Source organism: Macrosteles quadrilineatus, unplaced genomic scaffold (assembly GCF_028750875.1).
Source record: "Macrosteles quadrilineatus isolate MER2022 unplaced genomic scaffold, UCM_ALF_1.0 Scaffold_1__1_contigs__length_201487025, whole genome shotgun sequence".
Lineage (NCBI taxonomy): Eukaryota > Metazoa > Arthropoda > Insecta > Hemiptera > Cicadellidae > Macrosteles > Macrosteles quadrilineatus.
Window position 1 is genome coordinate 34775090 of NW_026542594.1, and position 16600 is coordinate 34791689.

At 39.6% G+C, this 16600-nt stretch overlaps 1 protein-coding gene across 4 annotated transcripts in view; it reads right to left on the reverse strand.

Annotated features, from left to right (window-relative positions):
* LOC128982570 (mothers against decapentaplegic homolog 4) overlaps positions 1-16600 on the reverse strand; it is a 173193-nt gene that overhangs the window by 111560 nt on the left and 45033 nt on the right. For all 4 annotated transcript variants that reach the window (XM_054401546.1, XM_054401532.1, XM_054401538.1 and 1 more), the window contains exon 4: positions 1786-1960. In XM_054401546.1, coding sequence (XP_054257521.1) covers positions 1786-1960 — 175 coding nt within the window. The remainder of the gene's footprint in view (positions 1-1785; positions 1961-16600) is intronic.

Consider the following 16600-nt stretch of genomic DNA (forward strand, 5'->3'; position numbering starts at 1 on the left):
ACAGACTTCATAAACCCTTCAGTTTTTTCTTTATTCTTCATTATATCATAGATCGTAGGCCGTCCGATTTCATAAAATTTCGCTACTGCAGTCGGCGTTTCACCGCTATCTATTCTTTTAATAATCTCCCACTTCTCCGATATTGTTAAAGTTTTGTGTTTCCGTTTAACACAACTTGCACTAGCCATTTCACACAACTACAACTGTACTGTACACGAACACTTGCACTTACTAACAAAGAAAATACCACTGCACTGGGAAAGTGTACTGCACGTCCCGAAAGTCAACTGAACACTGAACAGAAGTGCTCCGACGGCAACGAGACGTGAGTCACAGTGTTTCATGTCACTGCACGCTTGATTTTTTGCTCCCGTAGCAGGTCGGATTTCAAAGCGTCGGACTAGCGAGGGCGGGCTGTATATGATAGGTGAGAATAAAATAACCTTGTCGCTCTGGGTGGGGGGAGGTGGGAGGAGCAAATGCTCAAATTTGCGGTTTTTTCTTATACAGTAGAACCTCGCTAGTCCGACTCCTCGCTTGGTCCGACCGTTCCGCCAACACAATAGGCTTCCGCTAACATAACCTCATTGTCCAAGAAAAATACCCATAAAACTTTATAAATTGTGTTTTTTTTTTTTGTCTAATGTGTTGAAATTTGTTGTATACTTAACCATGTCTGTCCATTATTAATATTAAGTAGGCTCCCACATTATTGTTTTTGGAAAATCACCGTTCATTTGACAAAAATTAAATGGAAGCAAATTAAAGGAATGCCGATTAAAGCTACAAGGTCAAGCTATCCGTTTGCATTGACAATTGTCTGCTCCTTAGGCCTACACACGGCACATCTGTCTGCTGTGCGCTTGCTATGTCACAACATTTTGTGATTGGGTATTTGGCAATAATGACAACTTTAGTAGCCTGTGATTTGGTGTTTAGTAACCATGGCAACTTGTTGAATGGGTGGATGAAGATAAACTGAAGAAAGAATAGAAGAACAAATAAAAAGAATAAGCGATGTTTTTATGACATTGTTATCTTTATCGGTGTATTTTACGACTGTTGTTATGCTATAAGTAGGCTACTATTATTTTAGGCTATACTTTTTTTATGCGTTATCTAATGTTTTTATCGACATTCTTCTGTCCTGAAACAGCGTAGCAGTAGCCTAAAACTAGCAGTAGCTTACTAGAATTTATAATGTTCTGTTCTTTATTTTGCTGTACAATGTTTGGTAATTTGTTTGTTTGACTAAAAGTTTGAAAAAGCTGTGATTTTAAACGTTACGGTTTTTATTACTGAACCAAGGGTAATGACATAACATAATTATCATGATTGCGCAATAGCCTACTAATTGTATTTTTATGATGTAATATGCAAATTATTACATTAACGTCCATTTAGTTTACGAGTTGGAAATAACTGTTTTATGTCATGTTGGATTAACCGTGGTTATCAGTTATCCAAGGTCTTTTCAAAATACAGTTTAACTACGTTTTTATGTCAATAAACGCTCCTCTGATAATCCAAACTTTTTGCTGTTCCGACCATGCTCCCTGTTCCGTAGGTGAAAGATTAGCGAGGTTCTACTGTAACTTGAAAATGGCATGTCAGTGTTAAAGTTAAAGCTAGTATTTAACATATTTCTAGATTTAATAGTACCAAGATATGTCTATCCAAACAGAACAAAATTAATTCTAAAACCATTTATTGTACATTGTATAATTTTACCCGGACAAAGTCAGATTTTGCTGCTAGTATTTATTAAATCTGAACACACTTTACCTATTCCAGGGGAAACAACTCTTTCATAGTGGTAAGGATTCACACAGACTGAATCACATTTGAGATCAAAAGCAAACTGGCAGTACTTGACATGTTTGAGTTCGTTCTTGTGGAGATCAGGCCACCGCCAGATGCGAGCATAGATTACATGTGGAAATCCCTTCCTGCCTGCAACCTGTACCAAAGCGACACTATAATAATAGATTATTATAATAAAACAAAACATGCAAACTGAAAAGCCAACATAGAGACATTTGTTTTGAATATTCCTAATAGGCCTACAATCATAATATTGTTGAATTGTTGATTTTATAATTAAAATTTACTCCTGGATTTTTTTGTACACCATAGTCCTGCTAATCTGGTCATCATCACTTATTTGTTATTTCATACCACTACGGTTGCATAAAATTGCTATTGATTTTTTGGGATTTATGTTTTGATGTTGATATTTTGTCATTTATATTGATATCTCCTATGTTTACTACTGATGATGAATTGAATTATCTATGTACGTAATACAAAAAGGCTTTTCCCTGTGACATCCCGCCTGTCCTACATAACAATTTTTTATGATTAAGGTATTATTTTAAAGCTTAAGAGCTCAGAGCAAAGATACAAATGATAACTAAAAATTTATGTTTGTTAAGTGCTTCACTCCCTTAGTATGTCCGTGTATTATTTGTATATTGTTTGTTGTATATTGTTTGTATATTAGTATTTGACATATTTTTTAATACAATTTTAAACTTTCTGCTAAATGCTGACCAACTTTCTTTAACAGTTTTACATGTGAATTGTAACTAACAACAGCTGATCCTTCAGTTTAATGTTTAACCACAGTCAGATAGTAAACAAGAGACGAAACAGGAAAAAAAAGGATGAAAATGCCTAGTCTACTTTTAGTGATCGTTGTAATTGAGGTAGGTAAATTAATTACTCTTAATGGTATTGATCTACAGTTAACCAATTTAATTTATTTTAAATTAGTAGTTTTGTCTGATAATACAATCATGATTCTACCAGCAGATAAAGGTAGGGCGGCAGTATTATTAGGTAAAAGTGACTACACTAGCAAAATGAAGGAACTCCTAGAAGGAGGACAATATACCTGTTAATGAATAATTAAATATATAGATAATGTTAGTTAACTTATATACAGGGTGGTAAAAAAGTCCCAGGGCAGTTAAATATTTTAAAAAATAATGTAGATAGAGCTATAATACTTGGTACAAAGTTACAGGGCATAAAACTCTATTTTAACACATATTCAGTGATCCAATAACTCTTCAGGGGGACGGCCCACAAGGAGTCGGAAAAGAATCTTAAATGGAAGCATAGGTCAATATGCACATACAATTAAAGGTCTTTTTTAGTAGAATACAATGCCGCAAACCGTTCTTCAAAAGGTTGGTCCTGCGCAAAATGGCAGATGTTCAAAGATTTCTTGAATCTGCCATTTTTTACTCAGGCATTCTTTTGAGCTTGAATTTACGGCATCGTAATCTACTAAAGAAGACCTTTAATTTTATGTGCATATTGACCTATTCTTCCATTTAAGATTTTCTTCCGACTCCTTGTGGGCCGTCCCCCTGAAGAGTTATTGGATCACTGAATATGTGTTAAAATAGAGTTTTATGCCCTGTAACTTTGTACCAAGTATTGTAGCTCTATCTGCATTAAATTTTAAAATATTTTACTGTCCTGGGACTTTTTTACCACCCTGTATGTTATGTCCATTGATTAATCTTTATATTTCTTCTGTATGATTTATTTGTGAAGATTAACTATCACATGTTAGCGAATTTCCCATATAGGGAATAAGCTATTACCGCAGGTCTCATGGTAAGACCTGGACCCGAGACCGATTTACTTTTTCGTTTTGAGGGCCCCAGAAGCCAAAAACACCATCCGTTCGAATTCATATATATCCGATATATCCAATTTTAACCCTCGAGCTGGCATGCCCGGCAGCGCCCGATATCAGGCGCTTTTTGTAACGGAATTCGCCGATTTTTGTACGAAAATGAAAAAAATTCACTTAATATAGTATTTATTCGGTTCAGAAATGAATAATCTGTCAATTGATGTGCATTTCAACTATTTAAACGCCTTTGGGAAAACTTAAAAGTCTATGAAAATAAAGCATCAGCTGACGACATTGTCATGGTGACGCAATCGCCTATTACCAGCGTCTGTTGTTGTTTATTTCGCGTTGTGTTTGGTTAGTTTCGGTGTTTTTTCGTTATAAGTTTTATTTTTTATTGAAATGTGAGTTGATTTCACTTCAAGATGAATGATTGTAACTACTGTGACCGATCTAGTGAGTTCCAATTCTAAGTAGCGAGGAGACATGCAATTCAAGTACTAGGCCTAGTGTAGGTTGTACACCGAATATGTATATAGTAATAAAAACTGTTATATGTATTTTTTTTAGAAACAAGGTACATGTATTATATATCATTCTTTTCTTCATGGAATTCTGCACAATTTGTATATTTTGAAAAATTTTCTTGAGTTCATTGATTTGTGTTATATTACGGAATTATATATGCATATAAATAAAAAAAAGTTTACGCTTAGTAAATATACTAAAAAATCTTTTTTGTAAATTAAAATTTCATATTTAAAATTTATATAATATTATTCCTTGTTTTTTGCTGAAAAAAATGATATATAATATAATGTGTTTTCTAGGCTATTTATATATTTTTTAAGTGTTTTAAAAAATGGTTGCGCGGCGCCTAAAAAACCCTTGCCACTACAGAGTAAAATTACTGCCAGCTATAGGGTTAATGAAATTTTGTATAAACGTGTAAACCTACATTTATTCGAACGAGTTCGCGAACCAGCATGATCGGACCATGGGTCAGAACGTGGGTTTATGGGGGGTTTTATGTGGTAAAAATTGGTTTTTCCCATTGTTGACCCTAAAAACATAAAATTTTGCAATTTCTTTCCTAACAATTTTGTAGAGCTTAAAAAAAAAATAATAATAGATGAGTGAGGCAGTTAGATAAATGGGAAGGGAGGAAAACAGGCCCACGTCGTAGGAAGTGGGGAAGGATTTGGTAAATGCGAGAAGTTCTGAGTGTGGGAACAGTTTGTGGTAGTTAGATTAATGTACACTCAATACTAAAATGGTGGGGGAAGGGAGGGAAACAGGTCCACGATGTAGGTAGTGGCGATGGAAGTGATAAATTTAAGCAGTGCGGAGTGTGGGAACCGTTTATGGCATTTAGATTCACTAGTTAGATAAATATATATTGGCTTTTTAATTATTTTTAGATTATATAATAGCGCTATCGTTGTTTATAATACCCCCCTGCGGTTTCGGGATTAGAATAGAACCGCAGCCTTCCCGGGCTTGTCGTAAGAGGCGACTAAAAGGGTGACCGACACTCTCACTGGGAGTCCTTGGGAGTGCCCCTGTTGTGTTTGCAGGGGTTGATGTGTGCTCTGCACTGCCGATGGGTATTCTCAGTGAGTCGTGAGAAACCAGCCACTTCGGTCCTTGGTCAGGGAGTGCGGCATGGATGTAGAGGTCGGGCTCTACATTGTGACGGGTGACCCCCGGCACGTCAGGTATCCGGTGCTGGGAAAACGGAGGTTGGGCCTCGGGGAACTGGGGTAGGGGCGCTGTCCCAAAGGGTATACCCGTTCCTGACTATTCCGGGCCGCCCCTTGCCGCACGATGCGCTGGTAAACACAAGATGGCTTTCATAACAAATACCCTGAACACATCTTTAATAAGTAGCTCGAATGAGCAAGAAAAGAAGTCGGAAGTAGAGCGAGACCCTTTTGGGCGAAGCTCCAAGGTCCAGAGATCGCCAACATTGAAAGGCGTGAAGACGTCCCCACCACCTGCAACTTTCAGGTGTACAAAAGACTTGACTTTAGGATCTCCCTTGACAAGTGGAGAAGGAAACGGTGGACTACCCTCTAAGTCTGGTGAAGGGATGCCGGAGGAATCCCTAACAGCAGCGTTAGATTTGGAAGTGTCGGGAATGGTACTTCTGCGTCAGCAATATCTCGACGCAGAAAATGACATTGAAAACCGGCTTCGAAACATGGAGCAGACCATAAAGGCAATGCTTGAAACCTTTAAGACGCAGAGAGGAGTTAACCAAGTGGTTAAAAATGGTATGGCTAAGCTCGAGGACGACCTTGGTTTTGTCTTCGCCTGCCGGCTGGTGAGCAAGGCGGCCATGGAAAGGATCGCCGAGAAGGTGGTGTCCCTACCTGACGACAATGCGCGACCTTCCAAAAAACGCAGGAGGCCTACATCAGAAAGCCCTCCAAAAAGAGAAGAGGTTGTTCAGACAGCAAAGCCTAAAGTTAAGGTCAAGGCGACCCAGACTTCTAGGTCCTTCTCTGACGTAGTTGCCGCTCCAGCGAAACCTCAACAGCCACAGCAACCTGCGACACCCATTGAGGGTAGCTCCCGAAAGGGGTCAGTCGTAGAAACACCATCTGGGACTGTGTGGGAAAAGCGCCTTACGAAAAAAGAGAAGAGGAAATTGAGGCACGCGGAAGTTGGCTCCAAGACATATGTGGCAGTGAGGGCGCAGTCGACTGGCGTGGCCCAAGCTGTGCCTGGCTCGGCACTCGCTAAAAAGTCGCGGCCCAAAAAGCCCAGGACTGAGGCAATTTTGGTCAAGCCTTTGGAGGGAAGATCATTCGCCGAAGTCTTGGGTGTTATCAAGGCCAAGGCTAAGCCAGAGCAAACCGAAACGGTTGTACGGTCGATTAGACAAACCCGGGACGGGGACGTCCTCCTCGAACTGGGTAAGTCTAAAGATAAAGCCGCCTTTGCTGCCGAACTAAAGGCAGCTGTGGAAGGTCAGGGCACCGTTCGTGCTCTCGAGCCCAAGACGTCCGTCGAGGTTCGGGATATGGATTGTGTGTCAACGGAGGATGACGTCATTGATGCCCTAAAAAAAGCTGTCCCCGAGCTTGCCGGACAAACGGCTAATCTGAGGGTGTGGCTCACGAAACCAAACCGGAGTCAACAGCGGATGGCGGTCGCCGAAATGGCAGACGCAAACGCCAGTAAGGTTTTGGCACTCCAGCATTTGAGGGTTGGATGGGTTAATTGCAGGTTGAGACGGAGGGTGGAAGTAACGAGGTGTTTTAAATGCCTTGATTTCGGCCATTCCTCCCGAAACTGCGAAGGGCCCGACCGAGGCAAGAACTGCCTTCGATGCGGGGAGGTGGGTCACACTCGTAGGGACTGTAAAGTTGAGACCTGTTTCCTCTGTAAGGAGAAAGGCCTCAATGATAAAAACGCTAAACATATAGCTGGGTCTGGGCAGTGCAGTGCATTTAAAGGCGCACTACAACAAGCGAAAGCCCAACCACGAAGATAAGGATCCTCCAGTGCAATGTAGATCGATCCAGGACGGCTGACGCGCTTCTCAGTCAGCTTGCCCTCGAACACGGTGTTGACGCGCTCTCTTGGTCAGCGAACAGTACCAGTACCGGGACAGGGACCCATCTCTTTGGTTTCCCGATACACTTGGTACTGCTGCGTTCTGGGTTCGTAATACAGCTAAAGTGCAGGTAAGGAGTCACGCGAAGGGCCGAGGATTCGTTTGGGTCCGGTGCGGGGATGTCACTTACTTTAGTGTATACCTCACCCCCAACGAGGCTATCCGTGACTTTCGTGGAAAGATAGACCGCCTGGAAGAGAGCGTGCGCGATACCGCCGGGCACGTTGTCGTGGCGGGGGACTTCAATGCTAGGGCTGTCGAGTGGGGAATGACTCTCACTAATTCCCGGGGGAAGTACATCCTGGACTTTGCTGCCAGGGCTGGACTTGTTGTCATAAACGAGGGCAACACGCCAACTTTCCAGCGTCCCGGAATGAGGGGAACGATCCCAGACATCACGCTTGCATCTGAGTACCTCTTGCCGAGGATACGAGCCTGGAGAGTCCTAGAGGATTATACGGCCAGTGACCACCAGTACATCATTTTTGATGTCATGGATAGTCATCAGAGACAAGCTACCGTGTCTCGGCAGGTGCCCGTTCGGTGGAACACCAAAAGGCTGGACGTGGCCAAATTCACTGAAGTCATACTACGGGGAGAGCCAGTGGTACCTGCTGCATCTGGCGTGGCTCACGCAGAGACATCAGTTACATCATTGATGAGGCTGATAGTCTCGGCCTGCGAAGAGTCAATGCCTCGCAGGAGATCCCGGTGCGATAAGCGACCTGTGTACTGGTGGACAACCGAGATCGCAGAACTACGACGGGCAGCATTGAGAGCCAGACGTCTTGCTACCAGGGCCAGAGAACCTGAAGATAGACGTCTTAAGTCTGACGCTTACAAGGTGGCTAGGAAGTCTCTTCGCCGGGCCATTAACCGGAGCAAACGCAGTTGCTGGGAGAAATTAAGGGACGATGTCGATTCCGATCCGTGGGGCCTTGGTTACAAGATAGTAACCAAGAAGCTTGGCACCCGCTCTCCACCTTCCCTTATGGATGGGGCCTCTATGGAGAGGATCGTAAAGTCCCTTTTCCCGACTCACACACTGCGCCCATTGCGGGAGTTCGGAAGGGTGGACGACGTACCGCTTTTCAGTCTCGAGGAGTTGGAGGCGGCCGTTCTGTCCCTGAAGAACAACAAGGCTCCTGGACCGGATGGGGTACCTGGTGAGGCCCTGAAGAAAGTCTTTTCAATAAACCCACAAATCCTTTTGAGCACGTACAATGCCTGTCTGGCCGAGGGGAAGTTTCCCTTCTGCTGGAAAACAGCTAGGCTTGTGCTCGTGGGGAAGGGAAAAGGAAACCCAGACCTACCCTCCTCTTACAGACCTCTCTGTATGTTGGACACTGCTGGGAAAGTCTTGGAAAAGTTGATCCGTTCCCGACTGAATTCAGCCGTGGTTGCTGCAGGGAATCTATCCCCTCGTCAGTACGGCTTCAGGAAGGGACGGTCAACGGTTGACGCTATTGAGGAGGTAAAGCGAGCCGTAATGAGAGCTGAGGAGTTTAACAACTATTCTCGTCGGGTTGTGCTGCTTGTAACACTTGATGTGCGAAACGCATTTAATTCCGCGAGGTGGTGCGATATGCTCGACGCACTGGAGAACACTTTCCACGTCCCGGCATACCTCATGCGCATGATAGAGGACTACCTCCGGTACCGCCTCATCATTTACGACACTACAGAAGGCTCCAGGACGATGGATGTAACTTCTGGTGCTGCTCAAGGATCCATACTGGGCCCGGACCTCTGGAACGTCGCCTACGACAGCCTCTTGAGATCCGAGATGCCTGAGGAAACTGTCCTAGTTGGGTATGCAGATGACGTTGCGGCTTTAATAGCTGCACGTAGCATTGAGCTTGCCCAGCTGAAACTAAATCGAGTCATGCGAACCATTAACGCATGGATGGCAGAACATGGTCTCTCGCTCGCTCTGAGCAAAACTGAGATTGTGATTCTGACTAAAAAGAGGATTGACACCATCGTGCCTTTGATGGTGGGGAACGTTGAAGTCCAAACCACTCGTGCCGCAAAGTACCTTGGGGTCATGGTGGACAGCAAGCTCAGCTGGCGAGACCAGATCACCCGTACGGCGGACAAGGCCGCTAAAATGGTTTCTTCCCTTAGTCGGTTAATGGCCAATGTCGGAGGTCCACGGTCCAGCCGCAGAAGGCTGTTGATGTCTGCGGTCCAGTCCGTGCTCCTGTACGGTGCGGAAGTCTGGGCAGACGCTCTCAATAAGGAGGTATATAGGATGCGGCTCGCCCGAGTGCAGCGTCAGGCAGTACTAAGGGTAGCATCTGCCTATCGAACAGTGTCCGAACCCGCCGTCCTGGTGGTTGCTGGAGTCATCCCCGTCAAACTTTTGGCGGCGGAGAGGAAGGCAATTTATCAGCGCCGTGGGGAGGACCAGGCAAGAATTGAGGAACGCACCCGGACCTTCCAGCTGTGGCAGGAGAGCTGGGAACAGGAGACAAGGGGGCTCTGGACCAGGCGACTGATACAACAGGTCCAACCTTGGGTTAATCGGCGGTGCGGAGAGGTGAACTTCTACCTCACCCAATTTCTGACGGGTCACGGCTTTTTCCGGTCGTACTTGTTCAGGATGGGCAAAGCCGTGTCACCCGATTGCATATACTGCCCAGGCATTCCCGATGACGTGGAACACACTTTCTTCCACTGCCAGCATTGGGAAAGGCCCCGCCTAGAGGCTCAACAGTTCGTAGGACTGCTGTCGGTGGACACGGTCATACCGATGATGATGGAGGGTGAGGACAATTGGACCTGTGTGTCACTTTACATCCAGGGTGTTCTCCGCGCCAAGAAGCTTGACCTCGACCGGGATGCGGTGTAGGTCAAAAAATAAATAATGCCAGAAACGGTGCGAGCCCTGTGGGCTTAGGTCACATGTTGGCCGGACTTGAAGTAATGTGACAAACAATTCCAGGTCTGTGTCCAACAGAGTAGAGGGGGTTTTTTAGTGAGTAGTCTGTGATAAACTCAGGAGTCTCACACTACAGGCTGGCTACCTGTGTGCGTAAAAGCATTTTCCCTCCTCACCCTAAAAAAAAAAAAAAAAAAAAAAAAAAAAAAAAAAATCTTTGTTATAAATCATCATTGTAAGCCATACGATATATTTTTTAGATTCCTTACACTGTGCTTTGGCAATTTATTTAAGTTAGATTAGTTCAGTTTGGCTTAGTTTTGTTTATGATAGACCTCATAACAAATATGGAAATAGGCTTCATTTAATGAAGAGACGTTTTGTACAGGAACGATTGATTTACCTCCTATCGATAACTGTTGGAAATCCATTACGTATATTATATTACCAATGACTTTGGTTAATTAATGGACGAGAAGTTAGGATTGTTGCGGACTGAGATTTGGTTGATTTGCCCATACAAATAACATTATTGTGTTCACCAGTGACACATGTAAGTAGGCTAGGTGTGGGTGGACTCTTTTCATTATTGCGCTCATGTTCACTCATCCCGTTACGCGCAGAATAAGCGTACTACTAGTTTAGTATATTGAAGCATTGTAGTATGCCTAATGATTACGGAGAAAATTTAAAATAATGCAAATTTAAAATTTCCAATTTATTCTTATGGAGAAAATTAAAACTGTTCTAGTTTACTTGTTTATGGATATATGTTGATTTATTTATTTCATCCTATACTATTGACGTTTGGTCAAAAACACTGTTACCCTTCCCTGTAGCAGCAAACCTAAACACTAAGAATGTTATTTAAATTGGGAATAAATATGTCTTATTTACGGAAATATTTTAGTAAATATGTAATCAGAAAGTTGAAATTCGCTTAGTCTGCAGGTTTACTGCGACGGGGGTATTTTAATATTGTTAAAGAATAAACAGACATAAAGAATAAAGAATAAACATAACTGTAAATAGACAGTTTAATGAAATGTTGTACTGAAATTGACTATTCTTTTTTGACTTTGATATTTGACAATTTAATAACATCCCTATTCCTCAAGATCCAACAAACAATATTATGAATAAGTTAAGGCTGTGTTAAAAGACCAAAGTCCATACTGTTAGATAGTTAAATTTGTATAAGATTAATTCATCAGCTGGTTTATTATTTTTGTTGTTATTACAGTTTGTTATTAAGGCCCGGTTTCCCCAAAATGGGGTACAAACTAAGTTTATAATAAACTAGTCTATTTTTAAACTCCGTTTAAAATGTGTGTTTGGTTTCTCCAACATTTTACTTGCTTCGTTTAAGATAAACGGCAATTCGAGCGGTTGGCAATACTGAATGTGTATTAAATGTGAGGAATCGTCGGTGGGTTTTGGGATAGTGTTTCCTACGTCACGCTACAACAACTCAGTAGAGCAGACAGCAAAGTGCGACTGCAGCTAGAATAACATCACTGTTTAAGGTTATGTTATAAAGTTGATTTTTCTTTTATAACAAGAAGAATTATTTCTTCGAAAATGTCTATTAACTCTTCCATTTGAGTTAAGGGGCAAATACTGCAATTAATACTGCCAAACTTAAAAAAATACCCCGCCGCAGCAAACCTGCAGACTAAGCGAATTTAAACTTGCCTGATTACATTTTTACTCAAATATTTAAAATAATTAAGACATATTTATTCATAATTTAAATAACTTTAGATTTAATGAGTGCTTAGGGTTGCTGCTACGGGGAAGGTAAAAAGTGTTTTTTGACCATACGTCAATAGTATAAGATGAAATAAATAAATTTGCCAAATTTTATCAATATACATCCATAAACAAGTAAACTACAACAGTTTTCATTTTCTCCATAAGAATAACATAGGAATTTTTAATTACACTATTTTTGAATTTTCTCCGTTACCGTTAGGCACACAACAGCGCTTCAATATACTAAATTATTTATTTTTTTAAGCTCTACAAAACGGTTTGAAAAGAAATTGCGAAATTTTTTGTTTTTAGGGTCAAAAATGGGAAAAACCCATTTTTACCCCATAAAACCCCCCATAAACCCCCGTTCCCATGGTCCGATTATGCTGGTTCGCGAACTCGTTCGAATAAACGTAGGTTTACACGTTTGTACCAAATTTCATCAAAATCGGATCATTTTTGCTTGAGTTATCGCGCTAACGGACACATATATATATATCTATACTATTATATAAAAATCTAATGGTGTCTGTCTGTATGTGTATTACTAATAGGTGCAAAAACTACTGAAGCAACTGGGCTTGAATTTTACAAAAATATAGCTACCATATCAAGGACCATTATAGGACTATTCACAATTCGACACTGACCGTGGGCTTTGCCCCTTTGGCTTTAAACGTTCTGAGGTGAGAATTTTAAAAGTAAATATTGATTGGTCTCCATGGCTGCCATGAGAACAAATACAATTTTTGCAATTTGCTATGCCACCCAAATGTAAACAAGCTGAACTGTCAAACCACATTAATTCACAATTCCACAGCTGACTTATAAATAGGCATATAATGTTCTCTACAATCATGTGACATGTTTATTTATTCTTATATTTGATGGTTCATTGATTATTGATTTTATGAAATAAGTCAGATTGTATATCTGTTGCTGTATCCAACCCTAATTAATAATTTAAAATTTTGCTAATGTGAATAATTGTATTGAAAGATTTAGGTGTACAAAATAGTGAAATTATACAGTTTATATTTACTTCAATCATTTTAACATTTGTCTACAATTAACATGTGTTTAGAGTTGGGCACACACCTTAAAAATTGAAACTTTTTCTCAAGGAGATAATTAGTTGTATATATTCACCATTTTAAGAGAAATATTGTTTACACCATTTCCTTTTCACACATTTTTAAATCATAATTTCATATTACTACCCATATATGGGTTAGTTATGATGTTTTCTAATCCAGAGGTAGCTACTACCTATCTATATTATAACTTTTGACACTTACTTCCTGTAGATTTCACATTCTATTTTAATATGAATAACGTTTTACGAGCGTTTCATGGTACTGTAACTACATGTATATTTTCAACCAAGTTCCTCTTAACTTAACCTACCCTCGACATAAACATTGTTTGAATGACGTTACATTTTCTAATCAAATATTTCAATTTAAAAACAACAATAAAAACCCAAGTTGTATCATAGATAAAAGGGTTGTATATGCACTTGCCTCTGGTGCATGAATAGTAGGAGCAATAAATAGTAGGGCTAAGTATATTTCTGTGTGTTTTAGTAGTAAGAGTGTTGATTTTTTTTTGTTCACATAGTATATAATGAGACATTTTTATAATCAATGCTTAGTGAGCAATGCTTTTTATAAACAAGATCGCATGTTTCATTGAATTAAAACTGTAATATTACCCAGATGTTGTAAATTATTGTTTGTCCATGTTTGATTTTATCATTTAGTAAAAGCTTTGAGTTTTTTGTTTGTTTTATTGTTTGAAAATGTTTTTTTTATCTAATTAGTAAGTTAAAAGTTTTTGATAGGTACATTTATTGAAATTTAATCTTATTTTACTCTTTTTTTCATGGCAGATTTCAAAAAGCACCATTTAAACATAGGTACATCAACCCCGGACGAAGGACGGGTCCTCTGCTAGTATATAAATATATATGTATATAAATATATATATATATATGAATTTGAACGGATGGTGTTTTTGGCCTCTAGGGACCTCAAAACGAAAAATTAAATCGGTCCCGGGTCCAGGTCTTACCATGAGTACTACGGTACCTAATAGCTTATTCCCTATATGGGAAATTCGCTAAAAGTGTACAAAAAAGTAACTTAATAAAACACAATAAATTAAAATATAAATAAAACATAACTTAATTAGGCCTTTACAATATACGCTAGCCCTAAGCCAAGCCTATTTTCGTCCAAATGAATTTGTAGTTGCTTCAATTATTATTGTTTCAACACCTACTTTTTGTTTTGAAATTATTTGAGGTTATGTTACTGTTGTAATTTACTAATATTAACTCAGTTTATTTTATCGCCAGTAGTTAAACCAAGTTGAGAGGTGGTTTAGTTTTAACTTAGATTAATACCTAGTTTAAATTTGGGGAAACACAAATCAAAGTTAAACTAAGTTCAAATCACCGTTTAACTTAAAACTAAGTTTATATGATGTTGGGGAAACCGGGCCTAAATATTCTGTTTATGTTGTTGTGTTTAAAAGTTAAATAAAATGGTTCTTTTGTATTTTGAATATAATTTAGTGTAATTCTACATTTGCGAGGATGAGTAAACGAACCAACAGAACAAATAATTATTTCAACGAGGGAGATAAGTATGAAAAGTTTGAAACTAAAGAAGGCACATTGCAATCAAAGATAGAGTAGTTCAAATGTGAAGGCTATGATGAGTCTACTAGGTGGGACGATTATGAAGCACATTTTTTCTTGTTATGCAAGGTAAAGGTTTGGGAGAAGACTCTCAGAGAGCAGAGGATGCTCGAAGGGATCTTTTGCTTGCATATGTGGGTCCTGCACCATTAAGTTCTGTTGTTTTGAAAGTACAGCAGGCTATCATGTTATTCTTACTGACAGGCCTGGACTGGCTAGGTCCCAAAGGGGCCCCTTCTCGCATAAAATTACAAAAAATGTTGTTGCTTGTTAGGAGTTATCACATGTTCTCAGTAACGTTTTGTTTATATTTTCCAAACTAGAGAACTGTGTTTAACAACTTGTGGTATATTGCTGTTTATATAAAGGCATACAACCTACTGTAGCTTATTGTAAATTGAGTTACGTTGATGTAGGGTAATAACATCGTCTGCGCGGAGACTTGTGTTGTGGTTAGCAGACAACGGTAAAGTGATGCTCTATCAGCTGATTGCTCAGCATAAAGACAGCACAAAAAGACAGGAAAAGAAGAAAAAGACACTGGAAGCTTTCTGGTAGGGATGTGTTGATTCTCGATGTTACCGATTCTGGAACATTGGTATGTGTATCGAGAATAATTGATCGTCAAGAGTCAATGCCGCTACCGATACCAAGAAGTGGATAGGAATAATTCGAATGTGAAAATCAATTGATGAAATTCGACTATAGAATTTCGAATAAAAAAAAACACTATCGCATCTAAAAAGCAGTAACATAAAGGTCAGCTATGTATACACGCACGAAACACGGCTACCACATTAATTCAAACTGTTAAAATTTCTAACACAAGAAAATTCAGAGAGTACAGCTAGTATTGCACAATGGACAATTCAATGTCAGTCAAACAGCTACTGCATCGTCTTGCCCACATAAAAATATTGTGATATTAAGAGCATCAATAGTTTGCTCTATTGGAAAGAAAATTTTATTTCAAATTCATGTTTTTATTAAGAACATAATAGCTTTGACTATTAATACAACTAGACATTCCATCCCCATATTAAAATTTGTAGCCAGATTTTTTAAAGTTCATTATTTTAGTTAGTAAAAATAAATCTCGGCTACTATGCCTAACTAAAGATGTAGCCTAATTTAACAGACTTAGCAGAATAATTTAATCATGTTCTTGAAGAAGGCCTACTAAATGGCAAATTATAAGCAGTTGGAATTTAAACAACAATATATAACTTGGTTATTACAGTACTGGTAAATACAACCATAGACTAACCTACAAAAGTGGTTTTCTTGACTTTCTTGTAAATCTTAACCCTTCCAGGGCTGAATTAAATAAAGGGCTGGAGCTTAATTATTTTTTGCAAAAAATTAAAAACTAAAGTGGTTGCGTTTTGTATTTATTTAACTTGAAATAATTCATGGGTCATAAAAAGATTTTCCTTAGGGCTGCACTAATTTTTGTACAAAAGTTATGAAGAAAATAAAATTTGATTTGACGGATATATCCGTCTTTGGCCCACAAAAAACATAAGGTGGACGGATATATTCGTCTGCCGCCCTCAGTAATAATCACAAAATATGAACACTGCCAATAATCTTGAGTATCTTATGGGCGGCAGACGGATATATCCGTCAACCTTAGGCCATTCCTTCTCTTGTTTTATTTGTTATCCATAAAAATGTATCTATCATTCTGAAGTAAATCTAAACCACTCAGTTCCGCTCCCATGTCCTTAATCCCATTCCCCGCCAAGACTTCCACTACGTAAAGACTGTTCTTCATGTTCATCATATCCATCACATTCCATACTATTATTTTCACTGCCAATTATAAAACCCCTCTCAAGACATTGATTAAGCATCTCAATAACTTCTTCAAATTTCAGATCGTTTGCATTAGTACCTTTAGCTCAATAACATAAAAATAAAGTACAAAACACAAAATGTAAACATCACTCACTAACAACCATGTGTGAAGTGACAGCA